The following is a 17,228-nucleotide window of genomic DNA, read 5'->3' on the forward strand; positions in this document are numbered from 1 at the left end:
CTTGTTTCATTATCTGTCCTATTTTTTTACTATAGATTTTTCTTTTCTTTACTTTTTAAATAAGCCAAAGTTAAGCGAATGCAAGACATAGCTCTTTAATTCCTCTTCTTTGAGGATATTCAACAATTTTGATTCATTAACTTACCGTTATAAGGATGCATTGAAATTTCTAATTTGCATTATATTTTATGGTAACAATAAGTTAAATATAAATAGGTATTGCTAAGATTTTAAATACATACTTCCTGCCAGCAGGAAATTATTTACAAAAACCAGCTTAGCTCTGTCTACACACAAAGAATTATGAACATTACTGTCATAGTAGCACAGAGTAACTGCAGATCAAGAAAGATTGTACTAACTGCTTCCTCTAGCTACACAACAATCAAATTAATCAACTGTAACCCCACAACGATAACTTGAATAGCTTACTGGCTTGCTTCTACTAGGAAGACATGTCAATTGCAACAGCTCCTCACCTATCCTTCCCCCTAGTTTCTTAGACTGGGTTAAGTCTATCAGGGGTGCAGATATCTATGGTTATCTACGGATACGTCCCTGATTATACACGATATCTTAGGATAGTCGTTCCGGGGGTTAGAACCCCGCGATTCCTGATGGTAATTCTCTTATAATATCAATCGCAGAAATATTATACAGTAGGAAGCTGCCGGAAGGACCTTCCATCAGGACGACATGGCTGTCTCAACCAAAAATAGATTTTTCCTACGTCAAAATCCTTTTTTTTTTTTCACTTGTTCTTATAAAGACAGTCCCTCCTAACTTCATAAAAGTGGCTTATTTTTACACCTGTTTTTCTGTTGCAGGATGCAGCCTCTCTGCGTTTGATTCCAAGAGAGCCCAGAGGGACACCTGTAATGATTTATCTGCCTGCCAACACATCGGTAGAAGTGGATACAACTTTTTTTATCAGGTGTATAGCCCAATTTTATACACTCGTCCACATTCAGAGCAGGCATTGGATTGATAGGTTCTGGGAATAACTGCCGAGATGGTTTCGAATGTGCTCGATACGTGGGCTTCCGGCGAGTGGGTCTTTTGATGGACGGTATGATTGGTCTGTTGAAGAAAATATAAGACTTATCAGTATTCTATACTTTGTTGTTTGAGGCAGATCAAATCAATATCACCATCTCTATTTTATTACAGTGGCACGGGCAAGGGACAGTGACATTGTCCTAGCTAACAGGAGAATACCCTACAGACTGACTGTATTATCATATGATCAGCATCCAGGCCCCTCTCCATCCAAGCTAGGACCAAGGAGGGCTAGGAAATGGCTGTAGATAAGTCTGCAGGTAGACCTATATGCTCCACCAAACCCCCAATCCTTAGCTCACGAGGATGGTGAAATTGTAGACTCTGCAAGAAACTATCAAGCTTGAGCTACACTCGAACCCCATCTGGCGATAGCCAGGCACAGATGTTTCCAGCACTTACTTTATGTTATTATCAGTAGGCCTATTAGCTGCTCTTCCAAGGATCTTGAAAATGGCTTTCATAAGAGGATTAGGTCCACTGCTGCACATATCCCTAAAGTCATCCATAGTTATATCCCATATCATGATGCCGCCTAAACCTTTCGTCTTGACATACTCGCTCTGGAAAAAAAAAACTCCATTGTACAGTTTTATCAAAGAACCAACAGGAAATTTTCAGACTTCAACTTAATCTCATTTAGTGTATTGCAATACAGTCAGATTTCAAAAAGCAGATTGCCTCTGAATAGTTTCATGCTCTAGTTTGAGGAAGATAACTAAGTTAAGATATTAACCTTCTTTGTGATAGCCTCTATGTCATCATAGCCAACCCATTGATCACCCTTAGATGAGATCACCTCAACATCATCCTTCATAACCCACTGATGATCTTCTACTACATATGGACCCTCTGGACTTAGCATCTTCTTCCATCTTTCGTGCTCATGCGCGTAGCATATTTCATAATAGGCCAACGTCCCTGACCATTTATTGAATCTCCCGGGATTACCAGGGCCCTTTGTAAGTGCTCCCGGAGAAGTATTAGTCCCTGAGAGTGTCCAAGACGTTCCGTGGAAAGGAACTCCCAAGACCAGTTTCCCGGCAGGGGCACCTTTCTCAATCCAGTGACTGACAGCGAAATCGGCTGATAGTTCCTCGGGCTGACCTTTAGCAGGGAAGAGCGGTGAAGGGTGAGCAACTTCTTCTTCCCAAGGACCGTGGAAATTAAACGCCATGATGTGTATTTGGTCTAGGGCATTGATTATGGCCGGTAAATCATAACCCTGGTTGGTAAAGTTCCTACCAGCTGGTACTGCAGCAGTCAGAAGTAGGCCATCAGGGTTGAAGGCTTCTCGAAGTTCTTCAATCCACAGACGAAATCCTGAATGGAAAAATTGGCAAATTACTCACAAAATTTAGTTTTAAATCAGAATTTAAAATTTTAATCCCAAATTAAAATCAAGACTGTTAATGCTGTAGATTTGTTTGCAATCTTATCAAAGAGATATAGTCTATTATTAGCTCACTACAAAGTAATCCTCGACATCTTAATTCCAGGAAATCAACAGAAGAAGAAGAAATTTACATTTTTAGTTATTCCTTACCTATCTTATCCTGGGGAGAGTTTTTAGTGGGAGAATATCCCAAGTTTAAGTCGAGGCCATCAAAGCCATAAGATTTCAGGAAACGGACAGCACTGGCGATGAAGTTGGCTCTACTTAAGTGATTGGAAACCATCTGAGAATACTTGTCAGAGCTGGAGTCAGTATGGCTGCCCAATCCAAGGAGTAACTAAAGAAAAATTTTGGTGAATGAAGTACCATATGAAAAAAAAATTATGTTCAGGTTGAAGGTCTTCTTCCTTTTGCAAAACTATATAATGAAAATGGGATATACAAATGGATAGTGGTAGTAAATACTAGGCTGACATGCTTATCAGCACTTGGGTCAAATTGAATATTTTTTTATTTGTTTTACTTTTCTTGAAACATTGACGCTTCACAGTTTTAGTTGAGACATACTTTAATGCAGTACTATATCTATGGATTCTCTGAACCTTATAATATACATACATACATATACCAAGGCACTTCCCCCAATTTTTTTTTTTTTTGGGGGGGGGTAGCCGACATCAACAAAGAAACAAAAACAAAAAGGGGACCTCTACTCGCTACATTCCTCCCAGCCTAACAAGGGACTCAACCGAGTTCAGTTGGTACTGCTAGGGTGTCACAGCCCACCCTCCCACATTATCCACCACAGATGAAGCTTCATAATGCTGAATCCCCTACTGCTGCTACCTCTGCGGTCATCTAAGGCATCGGAGGCAGCAGCAGGGCCTACCGGAACTGCGTCACAATCTTTCTTCAAGCCATCCATCCACCCAAACCTTGGCCTTCCTCTTGTACTTCTCCCACCAACTCTTGCATTCATCACCTTCTTTAGCAGACAGCTATTTTCCATTCTCTCAACATGGCCAAATTACCTCAACACATTCATATCCACTCTAGCTGCTAACTCATTTCTTACACCCGTTCTCACCCTCACCACTTCGTTCCTAACCCTATCTACTCGAGATACACCAGCCATACTCCTTAGACACTTCATCTCAAACACATTCAATTTCTTTCTCTCCATCACTTTCATTCCCCACAACTCTGATCCATACATCACAGTTGGTACAATCACTTTCTCATATAGAACTCTCTTTACATTCATGCCCAACCCTCTATTTTTTGCTACTCCCTTAACTGCCCCCAACACTTTGCAACCTTCATTCATATAATATAGGCTATACAAAAACAATCGAATGAAAAATAAAACTGTGCTTGAAATAATAATGATTTTTTTGTCTAAATTCTATGATTTGAGAAAAGTATAAACCCGAGGAATGCGCTTCATTTGTTTGCAATACATTTTTTTTTTTCACTTAGGCCTATATCTTCTGTCTAGGTCAAGGTAACGGTCATAATATTACACTGACTATATATTAATGCGATAGCGTGTGTGTTATTTATCTTGTGTGTCACGCTTTAAAGAAAACAGAAATAATTTCATGGTATACTCTTACAAATTCACATTAGACTTTGATTACTTAACATAATACTACATTATTTCACTTAGGCCTATGTTTTAACTTTGCTCACCTTTACTTTAGGATTCCTACTTTTGAGTTGCAAGAACTCTCTGTAATTGGCATAATCTCTATCTTTGTCGAGGTAACCGTCATATTCAACAGCTGTCAATGATTCACCGTGTAAGACAGCGAAGGAATAGATGACGTGTGTGCACATCTCAATGGGGATATCTGCGATGGTGTACATGGCTGGTCCTGTGGAATGAGATGCAGGATGAAGGATACATAGACATTTATAGGTTGCAAATCTGTTTGTTTTCTTGGGCGAGGATGATATAGAATGGTTATAGGTGATATGAAAGAAATATACATATCTATATAGGCTTACACCCCAGTGAGGAAAGGAAATCAATAAACTATAAGAGAAGTAGTGAACAATTAAAATAACATTTTACTTTCATATTAAAACAGATCTTTTATATATAAACTATAAAACAGAGGCTTATGTTAACTTGTTCAGCATAAAAACATTCGCTGTAAGTTTGACATTTTGTAAGTAGGCCTACACAGAGAAGTATCAAATAAAATGAAGTGAAGAAGAATTTTCGGCTATCTTGGTGTTGTCAGGTGTACGAGGTAGGAGGAGAATGTGTTAAGAATATGCCAGACTATTCGGTGTATCTGTAATCAAGGGGAAAATGAGCCGTAACCAGAAAGAAGGATCCAAAGTATTACTGTCTAGCCCGTCAGGTAATATTCCAAACGAGTCGCTATCGTTGTTTCTAAGCTTGTGAGCTGAGGATGGGAGTTTGGGAAAGCCTATTTAAAGGCTGCTCATGTATGGCAGAAGCAAGGGACAGTGAAATTGACCTATCGTGCAGGACAATACCATAGAGACTGACTATATATACATATGATCAGCGCCCACGCACCCTCTCCACCCAAGCTAGGACCAAGGAGGGCCAGGCAATGGCTGCAGATGACTCAGCAGATAGACCTATAGGCTCCCCCAAAGCCCCCATCCTTAGCTCACAAGGATGGTGAAATTGCAGCGACCAAAGACACTAACAAGTTTGAGCCAGAATTGAATCCCAGTCAAGGACGTTACCACATCGGCCACCACAACCCTGAGTCATTATTTGGTTATTATACCCAAATGTGGCTCCTAACCTAGCTATAACCACACCTATAACTATCACAACAATCAGTATAACAACAACAACACAAACAACATTAACAATAACAATAAGCAAACTCACCCGTCCTGTTTTGGGCTCCAGATGTATAATAACAGACGATTTTCTTTCCCTCCGGTTCAGCGTCTACATTTTTTTTCATAGTCACTATGGACATCAGGGCAACGAACCACGTCAATCGTCTGGCCATATTCACTCCCTGGAATAGAAGAGTCAATTCTAGGGCTGAGTACAAGAAGGGCCAATGTCAAAAAATGGCTGATTGAAGATAAGACCACCACTAAACTAAAAAATGTCCTCTTTATCAGTGCTATAAGGGTTAATGTCGTCCGTGTGTTCAGGGAGCTACACTAAGCGCTCTATTCTAGCCAAAGTCAAGTAACAAATTAAAATATTCATGCTAGAAAGGCCAATGTCGTGATTGGCCCTTGTTATATTCATTTACTACAAACCTAGAGGGCCACGTGAGAGGCCAATGTCAACTTCAGCCTTTCTTGCACAAAACGATTTTAACAATTTATATGCGTACATAACTTTATAAATCGTTTCTGTTACTAACGTGGTTGCAAGCAATTACTATTTATTTAATATCAAAATCAGTAGTAATGTGCGTGATATCAGTGAATGTATGTAATAGTACATCAGACATTGTGAAGATGCAACATGAATGAACCTCTAGCCTAATACCTGAAAAAGGAAGTATGCCAAAAGATGTTTTTATCTACTTTTGGTATTACGCTCACGAGAGCTAGGATTGTTACAGAGAAGATGCGACAGTCTGAAAGTGGCAATTTAGCTCCAGATGGAAGAGGAAAACATGGGAAACAGAAGAAAATATCAACCAGTTTCCGGCATGGAAAAGTCAAAATACTGCCAAAAATACTGCCATGAAAACAATTTACCACCAAAAAAAGAATCAATGTAGAGAAAAATCTTCAATGAAGAGTTCAATCTGTCCTTCCATCACCCATCCTAGGACACTTGTGAAAAATGTGATGCTTTTAAGGCATCCCTAATGACTGCTAGTGAGGATGATAAAAACTGCATTGAAGGAGAAAAATCAGAACATCATGAATTAGCAGAGATGGCTTACAATGAAAAGAGAGCTGATAGAGAGTTTGCTCTTAAAAACAAAGGAATTGTTACTGCATCCTTTGACCTCCAGAAAATATTTCCTGGTTCACTGTTGCAGACAGGAATAGTTTACTACAAGAGACAACTTGCTGTTTATAACTTAACCATTTTTGAAACAAGTGTGGATGGAAATAAAGCACACTGCATGAAGTGGGATGAAACGATTGCAAAAAGAGGTAGCCAATAAATAGGTTCATGTGTAATGAAATGGTTGCATGGCCTCTCAGATGACATTAAGGACATTCGACTATATAGTGACTCTTGAGGTGGCCAAAATATTTATTTGCAGCCATGCTTATGCATGTTTCCAGGAGTAAGGGAATGAAAATAACGCATTCTTTCTTAGAACCTGGCCATACACACATGGAAGCAGACACAGTACATGATTTGTTAGAAAAATATTGAAAATCAGCTACAAACATTGAGGTGCCACGGGACTAGAGTACAACATTCAGAGCAATCCAGAGAAAAAATAAGTTACAAGTGACTGAAATGCAAACAGAAGATTTCATTAATTTTAAAAGTTTGTATATGTCTGCTGGCCCCCTGGTGAATCACCATAAATATAATAATGGACAACAAATTAAGAAGATGAAATAAAATCAAAATTAGATTGGCCAGATTATGTGCTGGACATCCTTTTTTCGAAATCTTGCACGGCAGCATTTAGATCTAAGAAAAAAAAGGAAAAAGGAAGACCACCCATTTGGATTCTCCCACAGCTTGAACAGGGACCAAGGAAAATTCCACCCAGAAAGTTGAAGGACTTGATTTCTGCAGGAAGCAAACATTTTACAGAAACCTGCAGGCGGCAGAAGATGCTTCAGATGATGTTTATTTAGATGATGAACCCAATATGTGAGTGTTATGGCGGATGACACAATTATTATGGATCATTACTTTTCTATTGGAACTCAACATGTCAAAAACTAATCAGATTTTTTTCCCCTAAATTTGATTAATCTACTTGTGTTTGTAAATTAATCACTCTTTTTTATTTCACTGTTCTTTAGCCATTGATTTAGGATGTTACTCAACATGCTAAAAAATGTATCAAATTTTGTTTAGTGAATTTGATTAATCTACTTGTGTTTGTAAATTAATCAATGTAATTTTTTTCACTTTTCTTTAGCCATTGATTTAGGATGTTTTTTTTTTATTCTAAGCAAGAATATTATAGATATTGTAATGTATAATAGCTACTAGAAGGATATAGATTAACTTCAAAATGTTTGAAATACTTTTTTCCAATAAGGCAAATTTTTTTTTTACACAATTTGCAGGCAATAAATTGTTCAAAGTTTGGTCTAATATATTTTTTTCTTCAAAATGAAAAACAATAATGCAATGCCTTGGTCTGTAAATAACAGTTTAAAAGACAAGCAGTCTAAACAAAAAAGAGCTTTCGTTTGCTGTAATTGCCTGATTTTTAATATAGGAAGTAATCTTTCAAATGCGTTTTTCTCAAAACAGGGTTTTATGACATTGGCCCTTCTTGTACTCAGCCCTAGAATTGATATATATATATATATATATATATATATATATATATATATATATATATATATATATATATATATATATAATGATAACCACAGATGCAGCCGTTTCTAGTTTACTGCAGGACAAAGGCCCCGGCATGTCCTTAGTAATTATTATTATTATTATTATTATTATTATTATTATTATTATTAGATACAACCCTAGTTGGGAAAGCAGGATGCTAAAAGCCCAAGGAAGCCAACAGGAAAAATAGCCCAGTGAGGAAAGGAAATAAGTTAATGAATAAAATATATGAGAAGTAATGAACAATTGAAATAAGATATTTTAAGAATAATAATAATAAAACATGTTTCATACATAAACTTTAAAAAGAGACCAATGTCAGCCTGTTCAACATAAAAATATTTGCTGCAAGTTTGAAGATTTGAAGTTCTACCAATTCAACTACCCGATTAGGAAGATCATTCCACAAATTGGTAACAGCTGGAATAAAACTTCTAGAGTAGGCCTACTGTGCATTATTGAGTTTCATGATGGAGAAGGCATGGCTATTAAAATTAACTGCATATCTTGTGCAACTTGCTTAACGATCAGGAATAAGAAATTTAATAGACTGTAAGTTCCTGTCCAAAAAAATTAAGATGAGAATCAGCAGCTGAAGACCAAACAGGAGAACAATACTAGAAACAAGGTAGAATGAAAGAATCAAAACAATTCTTCAGCATAGATAGAGCACCTAAAATCTTACAAGATTTTCTCAATAAGTCCTTTTTTGAGTAATTGAAGAAGAGACAAACCTAAAGCGTTTCTCAAAAGTAAACTTGCTATCGAGAATCACACCTAAAATTTTAAAAGAGCCATACAAAGTTAAAGAAACATTATCAATGCTGAGATCCGGATGTTGAGGAGCCACCGTCCTTGACCTACTTACAATCATATTTTGAGTTTTGTTAAGATTCAACTTCATATCCCATAATTTGCACCATGCACTAATTTTAGACAGCTCTCTATTAAGGGATTCAGCAACCCCAGATCTACATTCAGGAGATGGAATTGATATAAAGAGAGTAGAATCATCTGCCTATGCAACAAGCTTGTTTTCTAGGCCAAACCACATGTCATGTGTATATGGTATGAAAAGTAATGGCTCAAGAACACTACCCTGAGGAATACCAGATATCACATTCCTATACTCACTATAGTGTACAAAATCAATAATAATGCTAAGAAACGACCCACCCACTCCCAACTGTTTGAGTTTGGAAACAAGGGCCTCATGAATAACACGGTCAAAGGCAGCACTAAAATCAAGGCCAATCATACGAACTTCCCAACCACAATCAAGGGATTTCTGTACAACATTGCAGATTGTAAGAAGGGCATCACATGCTACAATGCATGATTTGGCCATTTTCATCACCACACTGTCCACTGAGGATTGGTAATGGTGAGAGACTTTAGTCTGATCACTCACAGCTAACCAAGCTAGTACAGCTTTGCTGATCATGGAGATACACAAACCATTTCACACTCTAAAAGGGTTAATATATATATATATATATATATATATATATATATATATATATATATATATATATATATATATATATATACAGTATATACATATGTGTGTGTGTATATATGTATGTATGTATATATATATATATATATATATATATATATATATATATATATATATATATATATACATATATATATATATATATATATATATATATATATATATATATATATATATTATTAATTATAGCAGTCCAGTCATTGCTGTTTCAAAACTTACCTTTCCTAAACCAGTCTTGTAATACCAAAAAGGATAGGCCTACTTCTATCCGCGTGTGTACACTTCAAAGCCCAAAGCTATTTTGACAATCGTAAAATCTCATTTCCCTTATTTATACACGCAATGCCCTAATAACCTCCCTTCTAACACACCCATAGATGTGTAATAAACCCTTTGCAATTGCAATTCCTTTCCGCACCTATGTCATTTCCTTCCTTTATCACGATTTGGAATGAAATAATCGCCCTTATGACGTCACGGGATCCAACGGCATTCCCGAGGTGGTTTGTTTACGATGAAAGACCCGCCAATCTGTGAAAAGGTTTCTTCTTCTTCTTCTTCTTCTTCTTCTTCTTCTTCTTCTTCTTCTTTTTCTTCTTCTTCTTCTTCTTCTTCTTCTGTGAAGTCATTTTGTGTAATTCTAATCAAATTATTTTTTTTTTTCAATGAATGTGATGTATTCAAGATGAAACTAAGTTTATTTCGCAACACTAGAGCGTTATACTTCCATTCATGTTATACAAGTCTCTCTCTCTCTCTCTCTCTCTCTCTCTCTCTCTCTCTCTCTCTCTCTCTCTCTCTCTCTCTCTCTCTCTCCGTATTGCTATTCATTTCCTCACAATATTTCAATGTATATTTCACCACTTACCCAACAAGCTCACGGCCTTGAAATATATCCGGATAAAAAAAAAAGAGATTTAGAGTAAGGTCGACTATGATTCTATATATTTCAATAATAATAATAATAATAATAATAATAATAATAATAATGATAATAATAATAATAATAATTGTGCAATTAGCAACGGGTTATGATAAGGCCTGAGAATAGGTTTGACTGAACTAGTATTGGATGCTCTCTCTCTCTCTCTCTCTCTCTCTCTCTCTCTCTCTCTCCTCTCTCTCTCTCTCTCTCTCTCTCTCTCTCAACTACTTTCCTTTCTTATATTTCACGAATGATAAAATGTCTGCTCTAATAAAGAAAATTCCCTGACAGATTTTGGTAACGCCAAGACCAAATTTTTAAGTAATTTCATTTGTAAGATATATATATATATATATATATATATATATATATATATATATATATATATATATATATATATATATATATATATATATATATATATATATATATAGTTATTTTATATATAAAACCTCCACTTTGATATGTATTGTACAAGCTCGCATAGGTCTATTAGACTACTAGGTTATTACCGTAACAACAATTAGACATTTACCATATAAATACGTATAGGCCTAGTAGACTACTGGCTATGTGTTGTAAAAACAGTAAGTATGTACTGTACAGACAAGCATAGGCCTAGTAGGACTATCCATATTATCAAAAGCGGTATTAATAAACCTAATGTCAACATACAAAGGATGAATTATTGGTCTTTAGATCAGCAGGGGTATTAGTAGGCCCAATGATAAGAAAGAGCAGCAATAGGATAACTAAAAATGAGAAGGTAAAGGAGTTCCTGTCCTTAGGGAGAAACTGACTGACGCCGGACAGGACACACCTGTCAGGATCAAAACAACTTAATTAGCGGCTTACCTGGAAATCTAGCATCTCCTCGCGTGGGGATATCCAGAGAGAGAGAGAGAGAGAGGAGAGAGGAGAGGAGAGAGAGAGAGAGAGAGAGAGAGAGAGAGAGAGAGAGAGAGAGAGAGAAAAGTACGATCGTGACACACGGTTGGTACAGAGTTGACGAATATCTGCGAAGAAGAATAGGTCTACCCTAGGCTATAGGTAGATATTGGTCTACCCTAGACCATAGGTCTGCCTTTTGAAAGGAAAGAGGACTAAGCCTACTGTCCGGTACCATCCTGTTTTTGTTTGTTATAGACTAACGGTCAACTGCCACTGACCGATTTCTCTCTCTCTCTCTCTCTCTCTCTCTCTCTCTCTCTCTCTCTCTCTCTCTCTCTCTCTCTCTCTCTCTCTCTCTCTCTTATTTATCATTATTGCTTCTTATCACCATTTCTTATTCGTAGGAGCTAACTGGTGATGGTATTTATTGAGTGAAGAGAAATATATTTAAACTTCTGTAGGCAGAGTACAGAAGTCAGACATTGATTCAAGGTACACTTATAGGCCTACATATGAACTTTAGAATTTGAGCCTAGGTTTGAGGATAAATATTGAGGACAGCCTACTAGAATTTGAATTTATGTAATGAGATATAATTATTTTTTTTTTGAGTAATAAAGTCTAAAACCCAAAATTTTCAAAAATTTTTGTTATAATTTCTCAGTCATGGTACATGAAAAAAAATTCCTTGTAAAATTTATTCCCTGAATACATCACAGATGAAGGAAACTATCACAATATAACAAATAAATAAAAAATTATTAGATATAATGGCTGAAATACCCTATGGCTCCAGTAGCCTCATCATAGAAGATCTGTCTATCGACATTGCGCAGCCACGGTTTGATGGCGCTGAGATAGACCTCGGATTTTTGCAAAACTGTTTGTAGGCCCAGTCGCATATTAGTAGCTCTTGTTTCCAATGTGTCTGCTCACCACATTGGAACCTGAATACCCTGTCTCCATGACACCTGTAGAAATGTGAACAGCTCGTTGGATCATTGGTGTACCCAACCTGTATGCATTCGCTTGTATTAATCTTCATGGGGAATGACAGTGGGTAGATTGATGGCGTCTCGGATGGAACTGTAGTGGTTTGGTACGACGGAGATGTGAGGGTGTAACCCTGGACTGTTTTCGTTCTATGAGTATCCAGTGAAACTGTACTAAGACTGGAAGGTGCAAACACTAGTGTATCAGTGGGATGCTGAGAGAATGACGCTTCTGATTCTGAAAGGATTGTAGCTGAAGGTAACAGATATGTTGTGAAATCAACTTCCGTTCTATCGTTGCTTGTCTGTAGAGATGCTGCAGTTTTCTGAGTGTGTTGGCTTCTCGTTGGAGTGATTATATTTTCGACCGTTTTTGTTCTGTGCGGTTGGTCTATTAGATTTGTAGCCGATCTTGTTGAGGTAGTCGATGATAAATGGAATGGCGGTAAAATTGTCATGAAAAGGGCTTGTCCAGGAAGGTCAAATTTTGATACTAGGTGACCTGTTGGTCGGTACTCTGGTGTTAACACAAAAGCAAGATCTGTAGTAGTGACTTTTGTTTTTGTCTGAAGAAAAGTGTGATCCGGAGTAATCAATTTGCTGGGCAAGTCTATTGTAAATGCAGTATTCACTTCTTGTGGTAATATCGCTGGTCTATTAGACACTCTTGTATTGGTTAATGTTGTCGGATGACCAATCACAGTTTCAAGAGTCCTTGTTTGATGGATCTTATCAGTGAGAATTTCGCTATTTTCCAAATGACCAAAATGAGTCTGAAAATATGACTGAAGTACTGTCGTAGCAGTGGTAGGGCTCTGGACTTGTGTGCTGGTGGTTTTGTCTGTTGATGTGACTGAATATTTGGGGATGGATATGCTTGTTACGGGAGGTGAGTTGTATATGTTGGTCTCCAGCAGTAGCCCAGAAGAGATAATAGATCTATGAGGCTCATTTTCAGGTTGAACGAAAGTAGACAAATTCTGCGGAACGGTACCAGGTTTCAGTAACCCGTTTGGTGTGCCGTCTCTCCAGAGTACGCTAGCGATGGTTGATAGCAGAGGGTTGGTACCATCCCCACAAAGGTTCCTGAAGTCATCTAGGCTGATGTCCCAGACCATGACACCTCCCAGGTCAGTCTCAAGTACATATTTAGTCTAAAGAAAAAGAAAGTAATATATGAGTGTAAATTATATAAACTAAAACAAACTAAGCATCTTTTGATCATTTGACTTTTCAACAAAGCATACAAATATTCATCAATATTCATTGTTCCAGTGACCACAGATAGGAAATAATCTGAGAATTATTCAAATTGAGTCATTAACTCCATTTAAGCATTTTGCTATTGCTAATCTTCGAATCCTAGCTGTGCATTTATAGAATTCTTTGTATTCAGAAAATCACTGTAAGCCAAACCACTCTGTCATGCATTGGAACTATTTTCATGATTCTCTTTTTCAAATTTTATAAGTTTAAGACTTAGGAAGTGAATCTTTTGTCATAAACCCAATAACAGATTATCCTATAGGGGGCATTAGAAAGTGAATTCATAATAAGGGAAAATATATCAGATACTGCAGTGATTGGGTAAAGATTCACTACCAGTTCATTGGGGTAGTTCAGATCAATGGGCTCACTATGTTCATAATTGCCTATATTAGCAAAGTTGTTTGTCTAAGCATGATCTACCAACTGACTAAGTAAAACACTAGCTAATCCTTATGTTAATCATGTTACTCACCATAATGATATAAACCAAGTTAAACTTCCTTACATAACTAAGGTTACAAAGCTTAAAGTGCAGCCAAAACACTTCTTTTCGTCCCATGGTGAATTGGGTATAATGTAATGTAATATGAAAATGCAAAAAGAAATATTTGACATCTAAGCACAAACATACCTTATTCTTGACAGCATCAACATCATCGAAACTAATCCACTGATCATAGAGAGTCAGGAAAGTTCCACCGACTCTGGTATACTTGGGCCAATCGTAAAGTTTATGAGCCATGCAGAGCTCAAAATATGCCGATGTCCCCGGGACCTTCAGGAGAGGCCCAGGGAGCCCTGCCGAAGATGCGGGTGCCCCAGGGAATGCATCGGGACCTGCCAATGTCCAAGATCTTCCATAGAAGGAGATGCCCAACAGAAGTTTGCTCGGCGGAGCCCCTCTTTCAATCCAGTGTTTGACGGCGAAGTCGACGGAGAGTTGAGGGTGCTTTCCTGGCACAGGGTATAGAGGGGCATGGTGAGATACTATCTTCTCCCAGGGGCCATGGAAGTCATAGGCCATGAGATGGATAAGGTCGAGGTCCTCAGCTATGGCCTGCACATCATAACCTCGGTCGATTATGCTGTAGTGACCGGACACGGTTGCGGTCAGTAGCAAATTCTGATGGATGAAGACGTTCCTCAGCTGCTTCACCCAGAGACTAAAACCTCGAAGGAGATAGGGAGAGATAACATTAGATGATTTCATTGTAAGAAATTATTCAAGATTTTTTGTAATTTTAGAAATCACTGCTAGAATCCTCTTTCACAACACCAGATCAAACATTCAATCTATCCGATATGTAAAGAAATCAGCGTTAGAGATCTCTTTCAATCAGTCAATCAGATATTTACCTTCCTTGTCCATAGCGGATCCAGATATTTACCTTCCTTGTCCATAGCGGATCCTTGGTAAGCGGGGAACTCCCAGTTGAGGTCAAGTCCGTCAAATCCATGTTCGGTCAGGAAATCGACAGCTTGCTGACCAAAAACTTCGAGATGCTGGGGGGAGGACACCAGGCGGGAGTATTTATCCGAGCGGGAATCGTGCCACCCACCGACGCCAAGAAGCAGCTGATGGAAGATGGAAAGGAATTGAAAGGTGGAAGAATAGGTATGGGAATGGGAAGGAAATAGAGTGGGAATTGGAATGGAAAAGAAATAGAGTTGGAATGGGAAGGAAATAGATTTGGATTGGGAAGTAAAATAGAGTGGGAGTGGTAATGGGAATAAGATGGAAACATAGTGGGAATGAGAAGGAAATAGAGTGGGAATGGAAAGGAAATGGAAGGGGAATGGGAATGAAATAGAGTGGGAATGGGAAGGAAATAGATTTGGATTGGGAAGTAAAATAGAGTGGGAGTGGTAATGGGAATAAGATGGAAACATAGTGGGAATGAGAAGGAAATAGAGTGGGAATGGAAAGGAAATGGAAGGGGAATGGGAATGAAATAGAGTGGGAATGGGAAGGAAATAGATTTGGATTGGGAAGTAAAATAGAGTGGGAGTGGTAATGGGAATAAGATGGAAACATAGTGGGAATGAGAAGGAAATAGAGTGGGAATGGAAAGGAAATGGAAGGGGAATGGGAATGAAATAGAGTGGGAATGGGAAGGAAATAGATTTGGATTGGGAAGTAAAATAGAGTGGGAGTGGTAATGGGAATAAGATGGAAACATAGTGGGAATGAGAAGGAAATAGAGTGGGAATGGAAAGGAAATAGAGGGGGAATGGGAATGAAATAGAGTGGGAATGGGAAGGAAATAGATTTGGATTGGGAAGTAAAATAGAGTGGGAGTGGTAATGGGAATAAGATGGAAACATAGTAGGAATGAGAAGGAAATAGAGTGGGAATGGAAAGGAAATAGAGGGGGAATGGGAATGAAATAGAGTGGGAATGGGAAGGGAATAGAGTAGGAATGGGAATGGGAATGAAATAGAGTGGGAATGGAAATGAAATAGAGTGAAAATGGGAATGAACTATAGAGGGAATGGGAAGGAAATAGACTAGGATTGGGAAGTGATATAGAGTAGGATTGGTAATGGGAATGAGATGGAAATAGAGTGGGAATGGTTATGGAAATTAGATGGAAATAGAGTGGGAATGGAAAGGAAATAGAATGGGAATGGGAATGGGAACGGGAAGGAAATAGATTGGGATTTGGGAAGTGAAATAGAGTGGGAGTGGTCATGGGTATGAGATGGAAATAGAATGGGAATGGGAGGGAAATAGACTGGGAATGGGAATAGGAAGGGAATAGAGTGGGAATGGGAAGGAAATAGACTGGGAATGGGAATAGGAAGGGAATAGAGTGGGAATGGGAAGGAAATAGAATGGGAATGGGAATAGGAAGGGAATAGAGTGGGAATGGGAAGGAAATAGAATGGGAATGGGAATAGGAAGGGAATAGAGTGGGAATGGGAAGGAAATAGAATGGGAATGGGAATAGGAAGGGAATAGAGTGGAAATGTGAATGGGAAGGAAATAGATTGGGATTGGGAAGTGAAATAGAGTGTGAGTGGAAATGGAAATGAGAAGGAAATATAGTGGGAATGGGGAGCAAATAGAGTGGCAATAGGAATGGGAAGGAAATAGTATGGGAATGGGGAGGATATAAATTGTGAATGGGAAGGAAATAGAGTAGGAATGGGAATGGGAAGGAAATAGAGTAGGAATGGGAATGGGAAGGAAATAGAGTGGGAATGGGGAGGAAATAGAGTAGGAATGGGAATGGGAAGGAAATAGAGTAGGAATGGGAATGGGAAGGAAATAGAGTAGGAATGGGAATGGGAAGGAAATAGAGTGGGAATGGGGAGGAAATAGAGTAGGAATGGGAATGGGAAGGAAATAGAGTAGGAATGGGAAGGAAATAGAATGGAAATGGGGAGGATGTAGATTGGGAATGGGAAGGAAATAGAGTAAGAATGGGAATGGGAAGGAAATAGAGTAGGAATGGGAATGGGAAGGAAATAGGGTAGGAATGGAATGGGAAGGAATTAGAGTAGGAATGGGAATGGGAAGGAAATAGAGTGGGAATGGGAATTAAACAGCGAATAAAGAGAGAAAATTTAAATCAAGTTATTTGATTATGAGAGAAATTGGAAAGGGTTATTGAACAGAAAAATAAATTTGGAAGTAAAATAATTGAATAATGAGA

General features: G+C 38.0%; 1 protein-coding gene across 1 annotated transcript in view; it reads right to left on the reverse strand.

The window, feature by feature from the left end:
- Nucleotides 1-709: 709 nt before the first annotated feature.
- LOC137622727 (probable chitinase 10) overlaps nt 710-17,228 on the reverse strand; it is an 18,957-nt gene continuing 2,438 nt past the window's right edge. Inside the window, exons 3-12 of the mRNA XM_068353320.1 lie at nt 14,958-15,144; nt 14,201-14,739; nt 12,100-13,454; nt 10,006-10,132; nt 5,337-5,472; nt 4,148-4,332; nt 2,606-2,792; nt 1,796-2,382; nt 1,462-1,622; nt 710-1,080 (exon numbers count right to left, since the gene is read on the reverse strand). Of these exons, the coding sequence (XP_068209421.1) occupies nt 786-1,080; nt 1,462-1,622; nt 1,796-2,382; nt 2,606-2,792; nt 4,148-4,332; nt 5,337-5,472; nt 10,006-10,132; nt 12,100-13,454; nt 14,201-14,739; nt 14,958-15,144 (3,759 nt within the window). The 3' untranslated portion in view covers nt 710-785. The remainder of the gene's footprint in view (nt 1,081-1,461; nt 1,623-1,795; nt 2,383-2,605; nt 2,793-4,147; nt 4,333-5,336; nt 5,473-10,005; nt 10,133-12,099; nt 13,455-14,200; nt 14,740-14,957; nt 15,145-17,228) is intronic.

Source organism: Palaemon carinicauda, chromosome 29 (assembly GCF_036898095.1).
Source record: "Palaemon carinicauda isolate YSFRI2023 chromosome 29, ASM3689809v2, whole genome shotgun sequence".
NCBI lineage: Eukaryota > Metazoa > Arthropoda > Malacostraca > Decapoda > Palaemonidae > Palaemon > Palaemon carinicauda.